The sequence below is a fragment of the Acipenser ruthenus genome, chromosome 10, assembly GCF_902713425.1.
Source record: "Acipenser ruthenus chromosome 10, fAciRut3.2 maternal haplotype, whole genome shotgun sequence".
Taxonomy (NCBI): domain Eukaryota; kingdom Metazoa; phylum Chordata; class Actinopteri; order Acipenseriformes; family Acipenseridae; genus Acipenser; species Acipenser ruthenus.
In genome coordinates, this window is record NC_081198.1 from 15,310,118 (window position 1) to 15,335,678 (window position 25,561).

The window sequence follows — 25,561 nt, forward strand, 5'->3', positions numbered from 1 at the left end:
ATGCCCCTGCTACACAACCCTCGCTATGGGCTTAAAAAAGGGGGGATGGCTTATCACAATGGTTTAACTACAGGGTTATCTTTCTTAAACATTAACAAAACGAAATGAATAAAAGAAAGAAAATCATTAACAGTCGACTCCGTTTAAAATATACTGCACTGCAATAACTGATCTTTATTATTTCACAATGTGTGAATAGCATGGACTTTATTGTATATATGGACAACTGATCTCGTTCACACAATTCCCAGCTGATGACGTCCGCTTAAGCGCAGTTGCATTTCAACATGCAGAGCGTTGCATCATGCCAAACATGATAGCGCGTTCCTTCTGAATGCTTTTGCTAGCGGGACACAGTCACATGGCCAACACGCTCTTATATTTAACAAATGAGAATGGATTATTTCTCGATCTGCACTGCAATGATTGGATGGTGAACGGTAGGCGTTCTGTTTTTCATTGCAACTAATCAATTAGCTCTCCTTGAGTTGGTACGAAAGAGGTTTGAGCTACTTTAGGCTCCATTTATTCGTGCTGTCTGCACATTGCTCGGAACCGAACCACATAATGGAGTCGAACTCGCAGAAAGACCATAGTAATGGTTTTCAGTCACCTTTTAAATCTTTCGCAACCAGCGCTCTCCATGTTGGACAAGAAGCGGAGCAATGGAAATCAATGGCTGTAGTGCCACCCATATCATTGTCAACCACGTTTAAACAGTTTGGACCCGGGGAACATGCAGTAAGTTACTAAGAAACCAATGCTTAATATGTGCTACGATGGTAAAGTCTAACACACTGGCTAATGATTTGTATGTGTTATTTATATCTAGTATAGTGGCATTGCTTTGCTAATGAAGTCTATAGCGTCTTTAGCTAGTCGAATAACACAGCATTCTTTATTGACAGTACAACTTAAGACTCGCCATATTTGCGACTGTGTAGTTATAGTCCGTGCCCGAGCAATGCTAATGCTGTCCAGTAGCTCATTTAAATTAAATTACATGCTTTGTGAATTAACACCATTGATTAGTTTTTAAAGCTGTTCGCATTGTTAACGTAGACTATACATCGTGGTTGTTCTTGGCACAGTACTACTAGAATCTCAGTCTATTTCCACCAGGAAGAGGTGGACATTTAAAAACGTTCATTTTCGTTTTTATATTGGTAAGAATATATTCTTCCAGTGAGGGTCTTGTCTTTTTAAATGTTATGTTATTAAAATACATATCTTGAAGTAATGGCCAGTCTGTAGCCTACGTCTTATTTATTATTTATATTAGTACTGTATATCCACGATTACTTTACGTTTTATGAAAATTTGACTAAGGCAACATTAGCACCACCTGGCGTATATGATGTATCCGTTTTTAGGGCTATCTAGACGTAGGGAATTTAATTATTTAAACAGGTTCTGCGGTTTACATAGATTATAATCTACTTTTATTGTAATATTTTCCAAGTTACTCGCCTGTACTGCAGAGAACTCTTTACACCCACAATAAAGATCCCCTTAAATATTTTGGGTTACATTTCTATTCTAATTCACTGTTAATGTATGAAGCACATTTTCTGCTACTTTTAGTCCAGTAATATAAATAAAACTCAAATAAATTAAGAGATTTTAGTTTGGTCAATATATTTATATCATTTACTTGTGTCAAAGAATGCAGCTATTGGCATCAGTAACCTTATATCCATTAGTTAACATGCATAAGTGATGAATTGAAGACAGAATTATTTGCCCCCAAAGACCTTTTACCTTGTATGTTTTTGTCTTATTTATATTTTTATCTTTACAAAATGGTACTTGTAACCTTGGGTGTATCGTTGGAACTTTGGAATCGTGTGTGTTTTTTTTTTGCCAACATCTGCCCACACTCCATAAATAAATTACTTATTACTTTAAATTTGGCTTTTAGGTACTAATTTGTTTTAACTACATGAACATTTAGTGGCAAATTGTACAGAGGGCTGCAGAGCTTCTTTTCATTTCAGTCCTTGGTCCTTCCCTTGCACAGCCAAATAGCGAGTAATTGTTTGGTGTTTTATTTTGTTTTTATTGGCTAATATTATAGTGGTCTTCAATTAAATGTAATTTAAGGAGCTGATAAAAATGTATTCACAGCCCAGGGCCCCTAAACCAAATTCAGTAATTATTATTATTATTATTTAATTCTTAGCAGACGCCCTTATCCAGGGCGACTTACAATTGTTACAAGATATCACATTATTTTTACATACAATTACATTATTATTATTATTATTATTTTTTTTTTTGTTTTTACATACAATTCCCCATTTATACAATTGGGTTTTTACTGGAGCAATCTAGGTAAAGTACCTTGCTCAAGGGTACAGCAGCAGTGCCCCATCCCCCCCCCCTGGATTGAACCCACAACCCTCCGGTCAAGAGTCCAGAGCCCTAACCACTACTCCACACTGCAAAGAATTTGTCTAATGTCTTTTCAAGGTACATTTTACCATTAGGCATTTAAACCAGTTTCAGGAGCTTGTGCATCCGGATACATCATTTGTCATTTGAAAGACAAGCATTAACTGCATTAAATGTGAGGCTTTGTCTCAAAAGAGATACTGTGGAGCTCAATGTGCCATATGTGCCTCACAGATATTGAGCTTGTGTAAGAGGGTGGAGGCTGAGCGTGAACCGAGCGTCTCAACCACTGTGCAAGAGAGACGGGCTCATTATTATTATTATTATTATTTATTTCTTAGCAGACGCCCTTATCCAGGGCGACTTACAATTGTTACAAGATATCACATTATACATTATTTCACATTATACAGATATCACATTATTTTACATACAATTACCCATTTATACAGTTGGGTTTTTACTGGAGCCATCTAGCTAAAGTACCTTGCTCAAGGGTACAGCAGCAGTGTCCTCCACTGGGGATTGAACCCACAACCCTCCGGTCAAGAGTCCAGAGCCCTAACCACTACTCCACACTGCTGCCATCTGCATATGTGGCTAGAGAGAGTTGAATCTCCGCTCATATCGCTGGACAGAACTTGTACCAGCAGCACATCACCACAACACTGCCCATTACACTTGTACATTCATTTAGATTGATAAAGACAATGATAATCCCAAGGAGATCTACAGAGAAATAGCCTGTACATATGCCTAGTTTTCAACACATAAACCTGAACTGGGTAATGTGCTTATTGCGCTTGTATACTTTAACCATATGACCCATTTTCTTAAATTCAAGTTTGCAGTCAAAAGCTAGTTAAGGATACAGATAATTTAAGATGTTTGGTTTAGATAATATCCTGCAAACCCTATGTGGAGTGGAAGTCTTCTAAACAGTCTAGTGAACTCACAGTTTAGCCATTTTTTTAAAAGGGATTAAAAGGGGTTTATTGAAATAGCTAATCTGTAACGTCAACCTATACCTCGTAATTACAAGAGCCTTTTACAGCACTGGCAAATCACCCTTGATTGCATCAACCACCTCTTTCTAGGGCTAATTCCTAGATTCTGGAGGGATATAGGCTGATCTACATTTAATACAGTAAGTATAGTACACTGATGACATGGCTTGTCTGTCTCTACATAATGTTTTGCCAGAAAGAATTTTTCAAAAAGTTGTTTATTGTGTAGAAGAGAATACACTCCCCTCCTAGTCTTGCCTAGCTTGTTTTAGCAGCGCTTTTGTGTGATGTATTCTTTGTATAATGTGACTGGCACGCACTCAAACTATTATGTCAAGCGTTTATGTAACATTTGCATTTTTCTTTTTTCTTTTACAATAGGGCTTTGAATACAGCCGCAGTGGAAACCCCACACGGAATTGTCTGGAGAAAGCTGTTGCGGCAGTGGATGGAGCAAAATATAGTATGTCAACAGCCTCTTTTTGAACTCGTCTTTGCTTTTTAGGTCAATGTGCAAGGTTTTTTTTACACTGAACACCAACTGGGTATCCAGCAGTAGCAACTTAAATCAAGGTTCCTTATAAAGTTAAGGTGACAACTTTGTTATGAAAAATCAAATAAAGCCAGTCTGAATGATCTGTCAAAGGGAGTTTTGTTTCCCTGTGGAAAAAAAGCAATTCCCTTTTGCTCATGAAGTTATAATCACTCCTTATTCCCTTCAAATAGGGAGCTACTCCACCGCTCAAAACAATATAGCACACCGGTAAGTCTTATATTGAGTATACTTCAGCAATAGGACCCTGATTAGTGGCCATGCTGTCTGCTAGTTGACCACGTCAGCAAGTGCAGACAAGGTGAACTACCAAGGTAATTCCGGTAAGGATTTTATTGCAATTAAAAACTAGTAAAGATTGCTGTTATTCAGTTTACTAGAGGGAGCCTTGATGCTTGATTCTAGTGTGAGGCGAGGGGATTACATTGAACCACTTTATTTTAAACAGGTATCGCTTGTCTTAGATTGGAGGGTTCATTGACTTGGGGCGGAGACTGGGCACAAACCGGCAACCCCGCACACTGCAGCGAGCGGCTTAACCACAATGCAAAAGAGCAGGGCTCCTGTACATTTGTGTAGAGTGTTTAACCTCATCTCATCTTTCCCCAAAAGGGGACAGAGTCTGTGATGGCAGTATCTCACCCAACACTGCCCGTTACATCTCCATACAGAAGCTTGCCTATTTAAGATCAAGTTTGAGTTACCTTTACCTGGAAGCTAATTTAAAATGGCTCAAGCAATGGAAGTCGTCTTTTCATCCATGACATATTGATTCCTGAACTTACCCAGGGTTAATTTCAGCTACAGTAAATGTTATTTTGAGTTCACAGATTTTGTTTATTACTGGTACCTTGTCTCCCTTCTGTAGGTCTCGCCCTGGCTTCGGGTCTGGCGGCCACAATGACAATTGCACACATGCTGAAGTGTGGGGACAACATCATCTGCATGAATGATGTCTATGGAGGTGAATGTGCATGATAAACATGAGAACAGGCAGTAAATGCAAGAGATTAATCAGTTTTGCATTTCAGCATCAGAAATGTTGATGTAACATTTCAATTGTTTTCGCTGCATGTAATAACTATCAGTATTTGTTTTATAATTAGGGCTTCTGTTTTTCGGTTTTTATTAATTGTATTTTTCAATGCTTATTTTTAGCTATTTTCGAGTTTTATGTAAATGGTTTTTTCGGGGCTTTCATTTTTGATATACTGTATGAAATTAGTGTTTTCAGTTACTTTCCAAAATGCTTAAGCGTTTTTTTTTCAGTCAAAATGTGTATCGTAACTGGCCAGTACTTGCACACTTAAGTTGTACCTTCTTTCCTTTGCTGTCTTCCACAATGAAATCGCTATGGTCACGGGCACATTCTTCTGGGGTTTTTGTGTGTAGGCATTATTTTACATTTTGCCACAATTCTGTTTTAAATCCTCTGGATCTTAACACTTTGTGGTCCTATGTCGGACCAGGTCCGATATTACAATTTCCCCTTTCTGGTCCGATGTAGGACTCTGTCCGACATCCTCAAAAAGAAGTATAAAACAGGTCTCTAGTCGTTTTTTCTCTGGAAAAAGCAGAGAACCATTCAATGGCCGAGTGAGATCGATAGGAGCCGAGAGAAGCTGAAAAAAAAGGGGCGGATCTGAGCAATATACATAGCCCCGGCACCACAGAGATAACACAGACATAAACAAACAAGATAGCTGCTTCTGCATCCAGCGCTCAAAGAATATCACAGACATTTGTAGAGCTTTTTGAGATTATAGTAATAAAATAATGACCTGGATTGCATTATTGAGGAGTTTGGTGATAAAATGAGTGATCAGGAGATGATTTATCAGTATGCACGACTATTAAGAGGTATGTGAAAAATGCTGCGAACAAGGTGTGGGGCGGGGCTAGAGATGCAGTACTGAGTGTCCTGTTGATATGCAGTGCCTTTTAAATCTGTTTTACTGTGAAAAAAAGATACTTTTAAACAGCGTGTCTAAAATAAACTGCGCGTGTGAAAATAAATTGGACCTGACGCGCCTGAGACACACTGAATAAATGGACCGCAAAGGGTTAACTGTAATACAGCTTTAAATCCCGCTAACAAACCTCCATTCCTTAAGTCTCGCAAGTGGAGTCTCCAATAGAAATGTAGGAATGTGCTGTCACTCAGTACTTGTGGCAGGTTTTAAAGTATTCAGAACGAATCAATGATAGATACAAGGCAGGACATTGCCCAGCAGCACTGGGAAATGTATTTATTATTATTTTTGTAGTAGGTTTTATTTTTTAATGGGAATAGGGTAAAGTCAACGTGAATTGATTTAACCATTTCCACAGTTTTTCCGGTGTTTTCCGGTGTTTATTGGCTATCCACAGATTTTAATTTTTTTATTTTTTGTATCGGGTGTTTTATCGGTTAAAACTGAAAATCAGAAGCCCTAATTATAATGACTGGTACAGGAACGGAGTAAATCTGGTTTTAACAAAGAGCCTGTACAAAAAAATCAGGTGATTGTCTTCAAAATGAGCAAGGGTTTTTATGGAGCACACAGCTTTTGAAACTTAGTTGTACACATGAATTGCAATACTATCAGCAAGCTAACTTCACTTTTGCAACCGTGATAAAGCCCATAGTGTCTTACTTGCTGCTTGGTAGTCAAGTGGTTCTTGTGTATTTGTTTTAGGTACTAACAGGTATTTCAGAAGAGTAGCCTCCGAGATGGGCTTGGAGGTGTCTTTTGTGGACTGCACGAAGTTTGATTGCTTGAAGGCTGCAATTAAACCAAACACCAAGGTATATATATACATATATATTACGTACTTGAGAAAACTAAAGGAACGTCTTAGTCTGGTTGACAAACGTGTACAGCATTTGAAAGTTGTAGTCGGTAATACTAGGTTGTAGTATAGGCAGTTAAATATAACTTGAGGCAAACATGAAGGTATGCAAGAAGTTTCAAAGCAGGTGTTGGGATAGAACATGCTTTAAGCTGCTGTTTTTTAACACATAGCAAAACAATTTTTTATGGCATAAGCAAAGTTTGGAACCAGAAATACATAGTTAAGCAAGAGAGAGAGTGTGTAATCTTTCTATTTTTTTACAAGAAGACTCATTTGAGCCTGCAGTATTGTATGTCAGTAAGTTTTAATTAACTGTCCCACAATTCAACAGTTGTCGTAACAACATATTTAACACACTGACATTTAATAACAGCTTAATGAAAACCTGACAGACATTCCATATGAACTTAACATGCTCAGTGACACCAAGCATGTTTGTGTGCTGCCTGGTACTCCCACACCTGCTCCCATTCTATCATGCCAACAGTACTGGCTTTACTAGCCTAGCTTATTCACCCTATCAGCTGTTGGCCCAGCTAACATTTATTAACTTGTTACAGTCATGAATATGATCGGTGTGGACATAATTTGCTATCATAGATCTGGTGATGTCTCTCTGGGTTTGTTTTTATACGCATTTGAGACTAGATATCCGCTGATTCTGATAACCGTTTAAATGGTACATTAGGACTCATCTTTCCCATCATCCTCCTGCTCACTGGTAAATCCATGGCTGCGCTCACGATAAGCAGACTTTGCTAAGTCTGTGCAGATTCTGCGGAGAACCTGTCCAAATTCATTGTCTGCGTGAACTCCGATGGAAAAGATGTCAGCAGGTCACGCATCCACTGGCTTAAAAGTCTGCACAGCCGTGCAGCTTCTCAAGAGGTACTGCGCTGGAGCAGCCGCGGCTCAAAACAATAGACAAGTGTTGGCTGACAAAGAAGTGTGTAGGCAAGCAGATACAATCCTCCACTCTGTGCTACTGCCACCTAGTCGGGGTGTGAATCGCTTTCGAGTCATGTCTTTAATTGTGTTATGAATGATTTGTAATACAAATTAAAATTATTTGACTCTTTTTCCACACAGTTATTATACATTTAAATATTCCGATATTTATTCTAAAGGTTTAAACATGTAAAAAAAAAAATAAATAATGCTAAACGGTTGAAATGAACCTAAAACCGCTCTGTTATTTTCAGCAGGTATAATTGGTTATTGATGAAATGCTATCAGGGACACGGAATAACCTACTTTGAATTAAGGAGAATAAATCAGCTTTAATAACAAGTAGTTGAAGTGAGATATGTGACCATATGTGCAAGTATTTGAACTATTTTTGTCCCAGATCAAAATACAGTACTGTCTAACAACTGTCTAATATAAACATACGTTTATATTATCTCTTTATAGCAGGGACTGTTTCTACTATATTTTTTCTGATCATGCTGTAAATTATGAAGCTGGTGGAGCACAAAGGGAACTTCGATTGCATCCACTTCTTCAGCGATAAGAATTTCTCTCAACACCACCTCCATTTTGGTTCTGCTCAGAACTGTTGTTCATCTACCAAAGCTGTCCATGCTCTGTCTGCACAGACCGTGACGTTACGCACAGACTCCCGTCTGCACACACCTTACCTAACAGTTGTAGCAACACATGGGCTCATGTAACACAATCAAATAAAAAGGTCCTTATGTACCCTTTAAGGTATACTGTATGAAAGCTGTAAACTAATCCAAGATCCAGTCAGTACTGGAGGGAAACTTGACAATTTGTGAAAGCTAATTCATAATTAATTGTCGGTAAGATCTTCTAAATAACTAAATAAAGCTGCTGCTTGTAGTGGTTTTGTTGAACTCCTGTATGTTCAGTTTAATGCAGCCTTCTTCTATTGTGCTTGTCCTTATGTGAATATAGCTTGTTTGGGTTGAGACTCCAACAAACCCCACCATGAAGGTCATTGATATCAAAGGCTGTGCGGATGTCGTCCACGCTCATAATAAAGACATCATCGTCGTGGTGGACAACACCTTCATGTCTGCTTATTTCCAGGTCAGTGTCTTGTAGTGCCCATCGAGTTGATTAAACAAGCATGAGGCTGAAAACAATAGGAGTGAACTGCAGAGTTTCAAATATATTGCCCTGAGTTTCATTTCCTTCATTTATAGCGATTTGAGTGATTCTAAAAGTAAGAGCGAGTGGCAACTGCAAATACATTGTATTTAGTTTCACTGGCAATATACTGCTGTGCAGTAGATGGTGCTGGCGCTCACTAATATAAAAACACTGGCTGATCTAGCCTACATTACATATGTCTATGGCAGGCAACTAACCAAACTTGTTCATAAACCTGTTGGGTTACATTTGTATTGATCAAGGTTCTGTGGTCTGTACTGTGCTAAACAGGAAGGAGACAATGCACAGGCCAGTGTGGGCTGTGCATGGGAATTCGTTTTTTGATGAATACTGTCCAAAAGAAGTGTGTCCCTTCCACCTACTTGTCGTTAAGTTAAGATTTCTTCCTACTGCATTAAATCTCCTCTGTGGCATTTTATACTTCAATAAATAATGTACTCTAGCTGGTGGTAAAATCTATAAAATGACACGCCACCATGAGTATGTGATAAAGGACAGTATTTTACCATGGCACTATTGTGTTATGACCAAGGTACAGTAGTTAACAAGTTTCATTTTTTTATTTCTTAGCGCCCTTTGGCCCTTGGAGCAGACATTTGTATGTACTCTGCCACGAAATATATGAATGGTGAGTATTCCATAGAAATACAGAATGTGGAGCTTCACGGATCTCTTTACTTATGTCTTTGGTTCTTTGCTTTTGTAAACTTTAGTCAGTCTAGAGCAGATATTTCTGATGCACTGCTTTAGATTAAAATGTGATATGTGTGTGTGTGTGTGTGTATATATATATATATATATATATATATAGATAGATCGATAATCTGTTGAGGAAAAGGCAGTAGGGTGCGCTACCAGGCCACATTAACATTAAATAATTAGATGGGAACTTTTGAAGTAACATGTTGCTCTGCTTGTTTCTAATTAATCATTTCACCGTCCATGTTTTGTAACAATAGCAGTGTTAATTTGTATGTGCAGGTCACAGTGATGTTGTCATGGGACTGGTGTCTATGAATCGGGATGACCTGTATGAGCGGCTGAAATTCTTACAGAATGGTAAGAATATTACTATTATTATTATTATTAGTAGTAGTAGTAGTAGTAGTAGTAGTAGAATTAGCATAGGTCTTCTACGTATCTTCATTTCTTAATAGGATTTTACCTCAGAATCGAACACTAGCCCTTGTTATTAGGTCTTCCCTTGATGATGACGGCTGCAGTTTAAGAACCGCCAGGGTGGCACACTCTGGCATTATAAACCCGTGTGTCAAACATTTCAGATGGAGTCGATTCCAAAGCACATGCAACCTATGTATGGAAGACTATTTTAAACCTATATATTATACATAAACTTAATATACTGAAGTGCTCTGATAGATGCCGTCTATTTATGAATGTATGTCTGCATATGGTCCTAATAATTCATCTTCTATATATTGTATATGCATTGGATGTGTGCTCTGTAATGTGTGAATGTACACAGCTGTACTTTGATTAATGACTCATTATCTTTTACATCGAGAAACAAATACTGTAATTAATCAAAGGCACCCTTTCAAAACTAGGTTTACTGTGATTCTCAACAGCACATTCTTTTATTGGCAAGAATAGTGCAAAGCACACAGGTTTTTACAAATATACCCCACCTGCAATTGGAGATCTGGATGGATTACTGCCTCTGCACTGCAGCTTTTGTTATTTGGTTTAAAAAAATAAAATACAACTAAATACACGAATGCCATGGGAAAGCCTACCACTGCTTTATATTGGTAAATGTTTGGAGAGACCTGCAGCAAATAAGGCAATGATTTTTTTAAATTTAAATTTTTATTTTAAAGATATAGTTCTCATTTATCATGTTAATTTACAACATTTTTATTCAAATAAAAAAGATAAATACATTTATTAAAAATAGAAAATGTATGGGAAAAAAATAAGAGAATAACAGATGGGCTTCAGTGAGTCACAGAACATAATTCCATCTAGGGTTTATGTGCTGTCATAAACTACGAGACCGTTAGGTCGAGTAGTTTATAAACTGTCAATAATAATAATAATAACGTACATTAAGTCAATATTAAATAATCTTAAATATAATTATTTTTGATAATTCAGGAATGGTGAATTAAACTGGGTAGATAATGAACTACAAAAAATAACGTATTTTAAAGGAAAATGTGTTTCAATGGGGTAATATTTTTTTTTATTAATCGCTGTCGGAGTTGAAAATTTGTGTCGCTCGTTTGGTTGGTGCTCCCGTTGGTGAAGGATGATTGTAAATCTTCACAAAGACAGATTTGTTAAGTGCCTAAAAATCAGCAATTGTGGGTATTGTCGAGTGATTTTAAATTTTGAAAGTCATTGACAGAAATGTCATTAATTTCCCGTTCCTCTCCATTTTTTCTGAGATACGAATGCACCAGCTTTACATCAGATTTTTTTTTTTTTAACATTATTTTATTCTTATTTTATTCTCATTTTGTTGCTCATCAATGAACATTTCTGTACGCATTGAGTGATTGAAAATGAGACATTTTGTGTTTGAATTGAAAGTGGTCTCGGAGTTGAATGGGTCAAAGTTCAAGTATATTTTCCTCTAGAGGAATTATGACATTTTTATGTCACTACTGTGCTATTATGCCTTTTTTTTCGAATGGCACAGGATGCAAATATAGCCTTCATCCATGTGTGATTTATTTATTTATTTATTTATTTATTTATTGATATATATATATATATATAATATAATATAATATATATATATATATATATATATATATAATACTTTTTTTTTTAAATGGACTGTGTATTATTCACCACTGTTGTGAGTAACGGCATTTCTTCTGACCTTATGCCCCACAATGCACAGAGGCGTGCCGCTGTTTTTAAACTGAGCAGGTTCTCGGCTCACCAGTGTGACAGTCCATAGCCAGGGGCCGTAGGACTTGCGCATTGCCTTTGGAGGTTCTCTGACGGCTTTCTGTGTAAATTTTGTAATGCTCTTTATTTTCTACAGCAATTGGAGCTGTCCCCTCCCCCTTTGACTGTTACCTCTGTAACAGAGGGCTGAAAACCCTTCACCTGAGAATGAAGCAACATTTCATTAATGCAGTGGCGGTTGCCAAGTTCCTTGAAGCTGATCCCCGCGTTGACAAAGTTGTTTTCCCAGGTAATTATATTTGCACTATAATGCTCCATCTGCAGTTTACGTTGCAATCTGCAACTGGACAATGCACAAAGGTCACCTTCATCTAGTGTCCTGCGCATTGCACTGCTCCTGTATAGCTTTCTGCATCAGAGCTAGTTAGAGTTCTGCCAGCGAGTCTCAGTGTTAACTGGGAATGCTGCCAGTGGAAACAAACAGTACTGATTTCAAAAACTCTTTCAACTTGGACCCAGTGACAGACAGAAACATTGTAACATTATCATTGTAACAGTAATGATAACTACTGTAGATGCGTCTTCAAAATACTGGTTGATTTTGCACAAACAGATTTAGTTTACTTGGAAGTGATCTTTTGCAGTGAGTAATACTATAAGGTATAAAACTGTTTTATGTGATTTTCTTTTTATAACGCAGTATATATTGATAAACACCCTTGTATCGCAGCAGCTGGATGATTTGCTTTGGTTTGACAGCCCAGTTTCTGTTGTACCCTCTCCTCCTCAGGATTGCCTTCGCACCCTCAGTACGAGTTAATGAAACGACAGTGCACTGGCTGCCCAGGAATGATTACCTTTTATATCAAAGGTGACCTCACAAATGCGACTGCTTTTCTCAGGAACTTGAAGGTGATTTTTCTTGTTCTCTCCCATGAGTGAACTGATCTGACAAGGAAGGTTGGCTATTGAAGTTGTGATAGCCAAGCATAAACACATTTTCTTGCTTAAACTTTGTTATCCTCAAAAGTCCATTATCATTTTGCTGTGGACTGTTGTTCTGTACACCATCTCAATGGGCTAAAACATTTTACAGCAATATAATGTAGAATTGTATGAGAGGTTAGAAATGTTTTTTCTTACTTTGGTAAACCACAGCTGGATTATACTGGGACATCGAATTATCTTTCCTATACTAACAGAGCGGTCTGCAGTGTAGAAAGCGGTAATATCCTATTATGTGTGTTCGCGATCACTCTCTATTGTTTCTGCATTGGTGAAGATTTACCATGCTTTGTTAACTATTCAAACAAAAGCATTCTGAAAAGACCTTTCATGGCTGATTGTGTGGAATTGAGTTGGGGAATTATATTCACTAATATACTCATCTGCATTAAGGAGAAACATTTTAGAAAATAATGCTGGTACTAAAGGCTTATATTGTGATTTAACATGAAAGAAAGAAAGAAATGTAACAAATACTAGGAAAATGCAGGTGATCTAGTCCATTCAGTGTTCTTCAGGCAGCATATTAAAACTTGAATTATCATCTTTGGCACCAATAACTCAATGAATTTATCAGTTTAACGTTGCTTTCATTCAAGTTGAATCGAGAACAAAAAATGAAATGACTGCTTTCTTGCTCTCCACTGGTAAGCTGTTATACATACTGAGAAAACAACTGATCAGTCGTAAATTAGATGGAAATTTAAATTTAAAATACTTTTGCCTGGAAAAAAAGCACTGTAAAATGCAGAGCATAATCAATTCCAGAACACAGTCTTTTGCTTTTCCGAAACTTCTGAAAAATGAAAAGATATCTAAATCTTCTGTAACATATTGCGGTTCTTTACAGCTTTTTGCACTGGCTGAGAGTTTGGGAGGATATGAAAGCCTGGCAGAGCATCCGTGAGTATTAAAAAATATATATTAAAAAAAAAAATATATATATAATATATATATATATATATATATATACTACCGGTCAAAAGTTTTAGAACACCTCCATTTTTCCAGTTTTTATTGAAATTTACGCAGTTTAATGTCTCTAGGTACTCTGAAATTAAAGCATAGAACAAATAAACAATTGGAGATAAAAAAGAAATCATGGAATTGTTTTGTTTAACAAAATGTAATCTAAATTTTTGACTCATCAAAGTAGCCACCTTTTGCAGATATAACAGCCGAACACACTCGTGGCATTCTTTCTACAATGGAAATCAAATATTGTTCAGAAAGTTCTTCCCAACACTGTTGCAGAAGTTCCCACAAATGTGTTGCACTTGTAGGTTGCTTTGCTTTCACCCTTCTGTCCAGTTCATCCCAAACCAGCTCGATGGAGTTTAAGTCTGGAGACTCTGCTGGCCATTCCATGATTTGAAGCCAATGCTGTGGTAGCAGTTTTGGTTCAGGGTGCCACTCACTCTGTGCAAGTCGCCGACTCTGGATCCAGCAAAGGAGCCCCAGACCATCACGCTTCCTCCTCCATGTTTGACAGTTGGTGTCACACACCGAGGAACCATCCTTTCGCTTACTCGACGGCGTACAAAAACCCTGCGTGATGAACCAAAGATTTCAAATTTTGATTCATCGGTCCAGAAGACCTTCTTCCAGTCTTCAGTAGTCCACTGGCGGTGCTTCATGGCCCAGGCAAGCCTCTTTTTCTTATTTTGCCATCTTTGCAATGGCTTTCTTACTGCCACTCGACCTGTCAAACCTGCAGCTCGAAGTCTTCTCTTCACAGTTGAAACTGAGACTTGCTTACTTCGACCAGTGTTAAGCTGTGCTTGAAGCTGTTGTCCTGTGAGCCGCCTATCACGCAAGTTGTTGACTCTCAGAAACTTGTCTTCTGATTCTGTTGTGGCTTTGGGTCTGCCAGACCTCTTCCTGTCAGAGTTTCCTCCAGTTTCCAAGTGCCTTTTGATGGTGTAGGAGACTGTACTCACTGACACCTTGGCTTTCTTTGCAATTTCTCTAAAGGAAAGACGTACACATTTAAGGGTTATAATGGTCTGTCTGTCTTCCTTTGTTAATTGCCTTTTTCTCGCCATTATGAGAGCAATATACTACTTCCTGCAGTACAATACTGTCCAAATAATGCTTAAGAGGGTGTAGTAACACAGTCTGTTCCAACACTGCTTTTATACAGACAGAGGGTTTGTAAGTAATCAACAAAAGTTGGGACACCTGTAGGAATTGTTAGCATCAACTTTCAAGGCTTAATTTACTTCCATTGCTGCAGAACAGCTGTAAGTTGTTAACCCATTACTTGTTCCCTGAAAAAGGCCTTTTTGTATAACTCTGAAATGTACATTATTTTTCAGTTTTTGGTAACCTAAACTTTTTTTTTTAACCTCTGGCAGTTTACTGCTTACCTTTGTACCATTTCAGGTTATTCACTGGACTTGAACTGCTTAAATTTCAATAAAAACTGGAAAAATGGGGGTGTTCTAAAACTTTTGACCGGTAGTGTATATATTTTATTATTGGCTGAAAATAGAAGTAGTCTGCAGCATTTGAAAATCGGCACTGCCCTTGTACCACTACAGCATTCCTTTTATTATACCATTTCTGTGCTGGATTCAAATCAGAACTTCTAGCCTTGCTTTTGGAAATCTTAAACTTCCTTGGGAAATTATTTTTAACCTCATTTTTTTTTTTTTAATTAATCTAAATATATGTTTTTGTATTCTATTGTATTTTACTTGCTGAAAAGTAAATAGGTCTGCAACATTTGATTGGCATGTCACCTATACCAGACGATTATTGGTTATTAACTCCAAGTGTGCCAAGTTTCTTTAGTATTTATTGAGCCCCTGGTATAAATAGGGGGGTAATTAAAATGCATGTTCTGACTGAAGAAAAAGCTCAATTTCTGTTTGGCTGCAGTACTGGTATTTGAACACATGAGGGCATGGTTTTGTGAAAGCTGATATTTGATAACCTTTTATTATTATTATTATTATTTATTTCTTAGCAGACGCCCTTATCCAGGGCGACTTACAATTGTTACAAGGTATCACATTATACATTATTTTACATTATACAGATATCGCATTATTTTTACATACAATTACCCTTTTATACAGTTGGGTTTTTACTGAAGCAATCTAGGTAAAGTACCTTGCTCAAGGGTACAACAGCAGTGTCCCCCACTGGGGATTGAACCCACGACCCTCCGGTCAAGAGTCCAGAGCCCTAACCACTACTCCACATTACTATATATTATATAGTAATATATATTACTATACTAATATCAAACCTACATATTCTATCATTGGTGTTCTTGTTAAGCTTTTATATCTAGATTTTACAGTGCTCTAAAAGTATTTGCCCCCTGTGATATTTTCTGCATTTTTCACATTGTATTTGGTCAGATTTTTTTGTGGGTTGTAGTAGTATATAGAGGGAGTCTGAGAGAAAAAATTACACCAAAGTTTGGTGCTTCTTTCATTTGTTTGGTGTGCAAGGTAATCAAACATGCAATCTTCAGGTGTGAAAAAGTTATTGCCCCCCCCCCCCCCCCCCCCCGAGTTACCTCAACCCAATTAAAGGGATAATTAGGGTCAGCTCTTTGAGTACTTTGGTTAACAATCAGGCCTGAGTGAAGTTGTCAGCACACAGGTTCTAGAGACGCATCATGCCACGAACAAAATAAATTCCTGAAGAAAAAAGTTGTTGATGCCTATCAGTCTGGAAAAGGGGTACAAAGCCATTTCTAAGGCTCTGGGGCTCCACCGAATCACAGTCAGAGCCATATTGTCCAAATGGAGAAAGTTTGGGACAGTAGTGAATCTTCCCAGGAGTGGCAGTCCTGCCAAAATCTCTCCCAAGAGCAAGGCGTAAAATCGTCCAGGAAGTCACAAAGAACCCTAGAACAACATCCAGGGATCTGCAGGCCTCTCTTGCCTCAGCTAAGGTCAGTGTTCATGACTCCACCATCAGAAAGACACTGGGCAAAAATGGGATTCATGGCAGAGTAGTAAGGCGGAAACCATTGCTCACTAAGAAGAACATGAATGCTTGTCTCAAGTTTGCCAAAAAGCACCTGGATGATCCTCAAGAGTTCTGGAACAATGTTCTATGGACAGATGACTCAAAAGTGGAATTTTAGGCCAACATGGGCCCCGTTATGTCTGGCGAAAACCAAACACTGCATTCCACAGTAAGAACCTCATACCAACGGTCAAGCGTGGTGGTGGTAGTGTCATGGTTTGGGGATGCTTTGCTGCATGAGGACCTGGACGCCTTGCCATCATTGAAGGACCCATGAATTCTGCTCTGTATCAGAGAATTCTACAGGAGAATGTCAGGCCATCCGTCCGTGAGCTGAAGCTGAAGCGCAGCTGGGTCATGCAGCAAGACAATGATCCAAAACACACAAGCAGGTCTACATCAGAAAGGTTGAATTTTAAGTTTTGAACTTAAAGTTTTGGAATGGCCTAGTCAAAGTCTAGACCTAAACCCCATTGAGATGTTGTGGCAGGACCTGAAATGAGCAGTTCATGCTCGAAAATCCACAAATGTCACTGAGTTGAAGCAATTCTGCACGGAGGAGTGGACCAAAATTCCTCCACGGCGCTGTGAAAGACTAATCAATAACTACAGGAAGCGTTTGGTTGCAGTTATTGCTGCTAAAGGTGGTGTAACCAGTTATTGAGTAAGGGGGCAATTACTTTTTCACACTGTGGCATTGGGTGTTGCATAACTTTCTTTAATAAATAAATGAAATATGTATCAAATTGTTGTGTTATTTGTTCACTCAGGGTCCCTTTTATTTAATATTAGGTTTTGGTTGAAGATCTGATAACATTCAGTGTCAAAAATATGCAAAAATGCAGAAATTCAGACGGGGCAAATACTTTTTCACGGCTCTGTATATAAGCTTGCCTACATACACGTTGTTCTGTAGGGTTAATGTCGAATTTCTTCAACTTCTTTTGTAGTGGTGTACATGACAATATCCATCATTGCTGTCCAACAGTTTCCATGTGCTGTTAGTGTTGTGTGAAGAAAAAGTCTACATAGGATCGGTGGCCAGGATTATAATTGTTGAAAAGTTTCTGGATTTTTAAAAATGTTTTGTATTTTATCTCTGGGTGTAAGTAGACATTGTTACAGTAAACGTATTAAAATAATATTATACAATTATATTGGGACATATTATGCCACCCCCCCCCCCCCCCCCCCTCAAAAAAAAAAAAAAATATATATATATATATATATAAATTGTTGCAAGTAATATAGATCTGCTCCCAGCCTCTCTGTTGAACCAACTAAAGTGCAAGATGTGATTTGGATGAAATGAATCCTCCTGCAGTTTTGTTATCCAAGATAGAGGTAGTTGACGTCTGTAGAAAATGCTTCTATTTGAAGAAATGGTTTGATGGAAGCCCACTGCATCTGAGTGTCTGATTACCATCCCATGATTGTATTAACAGGGTTAGGTACAGTAGCTGGCCTGTGCAGTAACCATGATATGCCACTAGGGGAGAAAATCACACAAGTATGGAAGAGGAAACTTTGTCAAAAATGTATTCACATTAAGATGATCTGCTAACATTTAGAAGATACACACACATGCAAAATGACTGGAGTATGGCATTTGTTTCCCATTTTTCCCCTACACCCTTTCTTAATAAATGTCTTGGTGTTCCTGAATATGTTATTGAGGAATCTGTTCCACAAGGGGTTCTGCACTTTGACATGATTCGTATCACAGGGAAGCTTTCACTGTTTTAAAAAGTCACCAGGATGGGCTTACTGAAACAAAACCTATAAAAAAATATTCAAGAAAAAGAATACATGAAGACAGCTCTGATATTTTGTACCTATACGAAATATCAGAGCTGATATACCAAGTTAATATATAAACCATACACGTCCTTCAACTTTGGCTAAGTGGAAGAAACAAAGAAACCCCTAGATGAATTTCCACATTTCATGCAGGCTCATGCAGTTATATGGTAGGAGGTTTGCATTGATGTACTCTTCTTGTGTTCCTCTCAGAGCCATCATGACTCACGCTTCGGTCCCTGAAGAAGAGAGAGAGGTCCTTGGCATCAGTGACACACTCATTCGATTGTCCATCGGCATAGAGGATGTTGAGGATATCATTGTAGACCTGGATCAGGCGCTGAAAGCAGCAGTAAGTTTTCTTTTTTAGAAACCACTTTACCTTAAGTCAATGAGGGGAAAAAGAAAAAATTATATTAATGGAGCCATCTGCATTATTGGCCAGGTGAGTCGTGTTAACGAGGGTAATTGATGGTTCATATTGGTGATGGAGAAGGGGGTGGGGGGCAAGGGAGTTGGTACATGGGTAAAGTGACATTCAACCTGGGGAGAAAATTTAGGGTACAATACATGCTTGGGTTGATCATCCCAGTGACTAGTAAAACATTATGATCTGAAAATGTTTGTAAATTGTATAGTCTGCTGGACTTTTCAGTTTTGATGAAACACTAGGGTGAAAATAGAACACGTTATGTGGGTTTTTGAATCGACCCACTTTCCCAGCAGTTGAGATCTACTCCCAAATTTCAGAAAATGAAAATGAAAAATGCTGAAGCATCTGTCTTGTGTGTCCATTACCACAGAATGTGTCTCAAATGCCACTACAAACTTGTTAGTGAAGTGGTATAAAGCCCTTGGAGAAAGAGGCAACTATTTGACAACTGAAAAATGTAAAAGTTGTTTGAAAAGTTGTCTGGTGTCTCGTGGCCTTTAAAGGTGACACATTGTTATTTATTAAGTTTACGCCCACTTGTGTTTTACTTAACCAGCTTGGTCTGTGCTCTTATAAAATTAATTGAATCATTCAGCATTTAAAGACAAAAAATGCATATCACAGAAGATTACTTAAAAGGTGTAGTGTCCCATGCAACTTTTAAAAAATGTTTTCTGTAAAGAAGAAGTTTATTACCTTCTAATGCCATGTTAAAAATATCAGCTTTATTGCACTTTCCTATAAAATATTACCAGTACTGTATAACTTGATCATGTGAATGAGGAACAGTGGCACATTCACTTGCCCTCACAGCTCACAGAGTGCCTCTCGCTGATGACCTGAACACCTGTCATTCGGTTTCCTGTCTCAACACATTGTCAGTGGTGCCGAATTGTGTGGCGTTTTATTTGATGGGGCAAGATGTGATTTGGATGAAATGAATCGTCCTGCAGTTTTGTTATCCAAGATAGAGGTAGTTGACGTCTGTAGAAAATGCTTCTATTTGAAGAAATGGTTTGATGGAAGCCCACTGCATCGGAGTGTCTGATTACCATCCCATGATTGTATTAACAGGGTTAGGTACAGTAGCTGGCCTGTGCAGTAACCATGATATGCCACTAGGGGAGAAAATCACACAAGTATGGAAGAGGAAACTTCGTCAAAAATGTATTCACATTAAGATCTGCTAACATTTAGAAGATACACACAATGAGAACACCAAGTTTATTTTGCTTATGACCTGTCTCCCTACACTGAAAACTGCAGTTTGGAATGCAATCTTGACAGCACAGACTGCTTTGTGTAGGATGTACTGAGAGAGAATGTAGTAAATCTGCTCAAATGAGTTATATTTTAGTGGGACATGGCAGCAATATAGCAAGTATGGTTACATAAAAATACCTCTTGGACAGTTTATTTTTTATTTTTAGAATATTTTTAACTGCTCTTCCTGGAAAAAGGAATGAGTCAGTAATCGGCCATTAAGAGTTCCCAGCACCTCTTGGCCAATTGGGTTTGAAAATAACCCTCCAATCAATGCAGGAGTTGCACAAGGCACAGCCGCAAGGTGTACTTCAATGTGAGTTATGAAAACAAAGGATCGGAAGCATATGCCTTGGAGAATATCTCTACTAAACAAGATTAGTTTCTGCTTCTGTGCTGTAAACAAAGAACTGACTGCAAACAAAGCACACACTGTTGTTGCAAACCAAATTGAAGAAATAGAAAAAATAAAAACTGAAAAATTACTGTGCTTTATCTTTCAAGACTGAATGGGGAATTTAAGGTCTGTGACCCGATAGGTAAAAGTTCCCTCCAACAATTTAATACTACCCCCTGCATTCTTCTTTGTTACCTGGTTTGGGGTTGAAAAATGTAATGGCCCTGTTTCAAAGCAAGTTCAAATTGTATGACTGGAATAAAACAATTGCAGTGGTGTAAAACCAGTAACTTAGTTGCCAGAAGGAGCAGATACATGGTTGTTCTGAGTATTTTCTTGCTGGTTTTATACAGCTAAAATAATTGTATTCTATGAAAATGTCTTTTGTTTTTGCACTTGTTTTTAAAATGGGGCAGGTAGAATTGGGTGTGTATGAGTATCTGCTGATAGACGGGAGATACACTGAAGGTTTGTCTTTGACAATGTCGCTCAGGCCTGCGGTTTTATTTACAGATATTAGGTTGAATTCGTCCTTCAAAAATGTTTCTATTTCTGACTGCTGCCATTGTTTTACAGCATCCTCAAATAAAAAACTAAGGCAATCAACTCAAGAACAAATATACATGCTGGATCCTTCAAGAGGATTGGAAGGGGCAGTGCATCTTTAAAAGGAAGCAAGGGATATCCTACGGATTTGTCTTATTTGATCTTGCAAAAGGATTGTAAAGGTGTACTGTAATTTCTGATTAAGGAGCCTTACATACGAGTAATATAGCTATAATCTATAATGTGTTTAAACTTTGTGTGATAGAAGACTTGAAGGTTAGATTTTTATTGGACCCTATTCATTTCAGGTTTTTACTTCATTGTTTAATTTTAGGGCCACGTAAATAAAACTAGTGAGAAGCAACAGGGAGGGCTACTGCAGTTATGACCAAGTACCAGTTTTTAAACATTTCTAGTACATTTCATTATCATATAAATTGATGTTTGATCATTAAAAAATGCTACTGTAATGCAACAACATTCAGGTTTCTAAATGCATACACGTTTAATTAAGAACGTATTTTTTGGGGGATATATCATTTTAACTGTACATTTATTTACTGACTTTTCAAAGTTTCTTTGTTTGAAATTGAATAGTTCAAGTCCTTGGGTCTGCTGATTGATTACATACACTGAATTAGCACTGTTCTGATGTAATATTTGTGTGAAATGGCCATTAAAATGTAAATGAGTAATACACTTTTACCGTTGTGTTTTGTGGTTTATTTTCACAGAGAGATTGTGCGATTTGATGTCTCGTGGTGATTTAGTAAAAGCACTTGGGGCGTAAAAAAATACTGCTGTGGCAACTCACACATTAGAAGAAGTTATCCAGACAACCTTCATTTTTGTTCTGAATGTAATCTTATTTTGTAAATGTGGTTTCCCTTATACTAGTTCACCATAGTAAAAGCATAGCAAAGTATAGTAAAACATGGTGAAACCATGGTAAAGCATAGGTAAGCTTTGAAAGAATAGCAATGTATGGTAAAGCATATTAATAAACATGACAAACCAGGGTAAACTATAGTAAATCAACTGTATAATCATGGGAAGAGCATGGAAAAACTGCAAAATACCAACAAAGAAGAAAAATAAAACTGTTAGACCCTTATGAAGTATGACACATATTGTAACTTTATAAAACTAGCAAAAACAACACATTTGCAGAACTAAGCAGTTCTGTAACAACCACATAAATTAACTTAGTGGCCTTTGTAACATTAATACACTTAACTCAGCACTGTTGCCAAGAAACAATACTGATGGTCAAATAAAGGGAGCTTTTAGGTATGTACTGTGAAAAAAATATTCAGCAAAAACTGCCTCTGTCAGGGGTACAACTGAAATTAGAGTGTCAATTATGACATGTTTTTTTAAGCCAGAAAAAAAGCCTTGTCTTGCGGAAACATGTTGGTTTAAAATAATAAATATATTTCTGTCCAGCCATAACTATATGAACACTCGAGGGTAGAATATGTAGTAATACTAAACCAATATTAAAATTCGATAACAAATGTGGATCCTAAAGTGGATACAGTAATACAGGGTGCGTTTGTAAACTGAGTCTGAGTGTCAGAGCGCACTCTGATCGTTCGTAACTCCTGGAGTGCTCTGTGGTGCCATTTGAAAACTCAAGAGGAGATGAATTTCGGAGCACACTCTGGCTGATCCCGCTTCAGAGCTGGATTCTCGGAGCGTTCACTTTCAAAATGGCTAACGGGTCGCTGTGGTGGATGCGGGTATATTCAAACCTATTTTTATTATTTATTTCTATATTTGTCATTTTAATGTTTTTTGAGAAAAAAAGGATATTACACATTTTAAATTCGGATTTACATTTTGAAGCGACTAAAGGGGAGGAGACGTCTACACGCTAGCCTTGTTCAATACCAATTAGCACTGACCAGTTTTCTTTTTTTTTTTTTTAAACACTACCACTGCAAAAAAAAAAAAAAAAAATCAAACTGAAGAGCAGTAGTAGTAATTACAGTAGTATTAGACTTAAGAGTTGAAAACATGTAAAAAATATAAATAAAAAATCATTATATCGGTCTAAAAAAAGTCATTAAACGGCACAACTGCATAGATCATAGTTAATAATAATATTAAACCGTTTTAGGTCGTTCCAAAACTAAAGAGAAAATTCACGCTCTGAGCACTCCGAAGAGATTTCTCGGACGCTTTTTCAGAGTGTCCGATTGCGTTTACGAACGCACCCAATGATAAAGAGAAGTAAATGCTGTACACAGATACATAGTGAACTATACCCCACATCTTCAGAAATGGATCAGAATTAAGGCAACATTAGCAAATTATTTATTGTAGGGCAAGGATGATCAACAAGATTTCAGAGCTGAGACATCATAACAAATCCTTACCAACACAAAAGGTAAGGATTTCATTTATCAGGGGAAACGATTTTGATGAAAAATAATTACAAAATGTTTGCCTATTAAAGGGTACATGGAAAATCTCAACTCAGCTGTAAATTGAGTTTGATGCACGCATACGGAACCTGTTCCTCTGAGTTACTTTGTAATTTGTGCTCAGATTGCCTTTTCCACAGTAACTGTATCTGTGGTTCTCTTTTGGAAAGAACCAGAGTTCTTGTTTAGTTTCACGAGTATAATTTAGATCCAATTATAGCATAAGTATGAATAATCCATTCTTTAGTAGTATTGTTTAAAGAAAAAGTTTGAGTAGAAAATTGAGTTTCTTTTTTCTGTGAATTAAAAGAAGGGTAGGACTTTGAAAAACGGGTGTGAGGAGGGAAGATTGATTAACCAAACTTAAAAGAGAGATTTCCGTAGAGAACAATGCTGTCCAAAAATAACTGTTTCTAAAATCAAACCCAAATTGATTAGTTTTTTCTGTTTTTGTCAAGGCAGTGAACGCTGCAATCTGAAAACAAAAACCCTGTGCAATCACAGCAGTACAAAACTAAACAGTTTCTTTTTTCTGAACATTTTCTGTTCTTATGAGTTTTAAACCCTACTGGCTGGTTTCACAGACCCTGATTAGCACTAATCCTGAACTTCCTTACTTAAGGTTACAATAGGTAGTCCAGGATTAGTGCAAGCCAGGGTCTGTGAAACCAGCCATATTAAACTCAAGCATTATGCGGGACCCTTTGTTTAAAAACAGGCTTGAGTTGCAGTGAATTGTTTTACTCGAACTGCTATAAATTAAAAATTAGAACTATCAGTACGAAGAAAGTTGATGACAATGACGTATATCAACAGTATGTACAGAATAATAAATGGCAATGAATGGGTTAATGAAAGTTGTATAAGTGGATATCTATAAGGTAAGAAAATGAGGGGTGTTCTCAACATACATGTAAAGATGTAGGTGTGACATACAGTCAGACAGACAGACACCTCAATATATATGCACAATCTGACAATCCCACTAAATCATGCTAAAGAATGCCAATACTAATTTTCAACACTGTTGGATAAGTGATTTTCCAGACATTCATACATATAACCCTCTTCACTATATTCCTGTTGCCGGGAATTTCATCCACTGGCGTATATTAAGATTGTACTGATTAAAAACATAAAAGAAACAAAGAAATCCATGTGAATTAAAAGAAGGGTAGGACTTTGAAAAACGGGTATGAGGAGGGAAGATTGATTAACCAAACTTAAAAGAGAGATTTCCGTAGAGAACAATGCTGTCCAAAAATAACTGTTTCTAAATACAAACCCAAATTGATGAGTTTTTTTCTGTTTTTGTCAAGGCAGTGAACACTGAAAACAAAAACCCTGTGCAATCACAGCAGTACAAAAGTCTGTTTTTTTGTTGTTGTTTTGACTGCACATAGAATAAAACTGCTAATGCTCTGCAGACTAAAAGCTACAATTTCTCTTTAAAATGACTCAACTACCAATCTCCCAATAGAACTATGTTAATTTAAACATGTTGCCATATGTTTATACAGGTACATGCTGTCTCATTTTACAACCCACAACCCTTTTTTCCCCAAAAAGTACACCCTGAACCACATTTGTTGAAAATGGATTGTGAATGTTCAAGAGAAATGTCACTGCTGAGGGCAGTGGTTATGCATAATCCTATCTGGTCAAGTAAAAGCAGGAACAAAAGTAAATGTACATCCGTAGCCCTCATTGTACCATGAAAACTAGTCTGCCTTTCACCCACTGTCTCAAAACCACTATAATCTTGTCTTTGTACCAGGCTCAGATAATAATTGTGAATGATAACACAATTTTACAGCATAGCAACCCACTCAAGACCCACTCTGTCAGTGAATCACGTGTGTTCTTTAAAAGTCCAGGGGCACATCT

At 37.4% G+C, this 25,561-nt stretch overlaps 1 protein-coding gene across 1 annotated transcript; it reads left to right on the forward strand.

Moving 5' to 3' along the window:
- The first annotated feature begins 446 nt into the window (after positions 1–446).
- On the forward strand, positions 447–21,950 carry LOC117400188 (cystathionine gamma-lyase-like). The gene is made up of 12 exons (XM_033999715.3): positions 447–741; positions 3,783–3,864; positions 4,823–4,918; positions 6,633–6,742; positions 8,710–8,844; positions 9,499–9,556; positions 9,910–9,987; positions 11,948–12,100; positions 12,602–12,723; positions 13,667–13,719; positions 18,820–18,958; positions 21,276–21,950. Exons 1-12 carry the CDS (start codon positions 568–570, stop codon positions 21,294–21,296), a joined length of 1,221 nt encoding a protein of 406 aa, XP_033855606.2. The 5' UTR covers positions 447–567; the 3' UTR covers positions 21,297–21,950.
- Positions 21,951–25,561: the final 3,611 nt, after the last annotated feature.

Coding starts and splice junctions, on each gene's coding strand:
- LOC117400188 (XM_033999715.3), top strand. CDS start 568: ATGGAGTCGAACTCGCAGAAAGACCATAGTAATGGTTTTCAGTCACCT. Junction 9,557..9,909: donor TGCCACGAAATATATGAATG/GTGAGTATTCCA, acceptor TTGTATGTGCAG/GTCACAGTGATGTTGTCATG. Junction 18,959..21,275: donor ATCAGGCGCTGAAAGCAGCA/GTAAGTTTTCTT, acceptor ATTGTTTTACAG/CATCCTCAAATAAAAAACTA.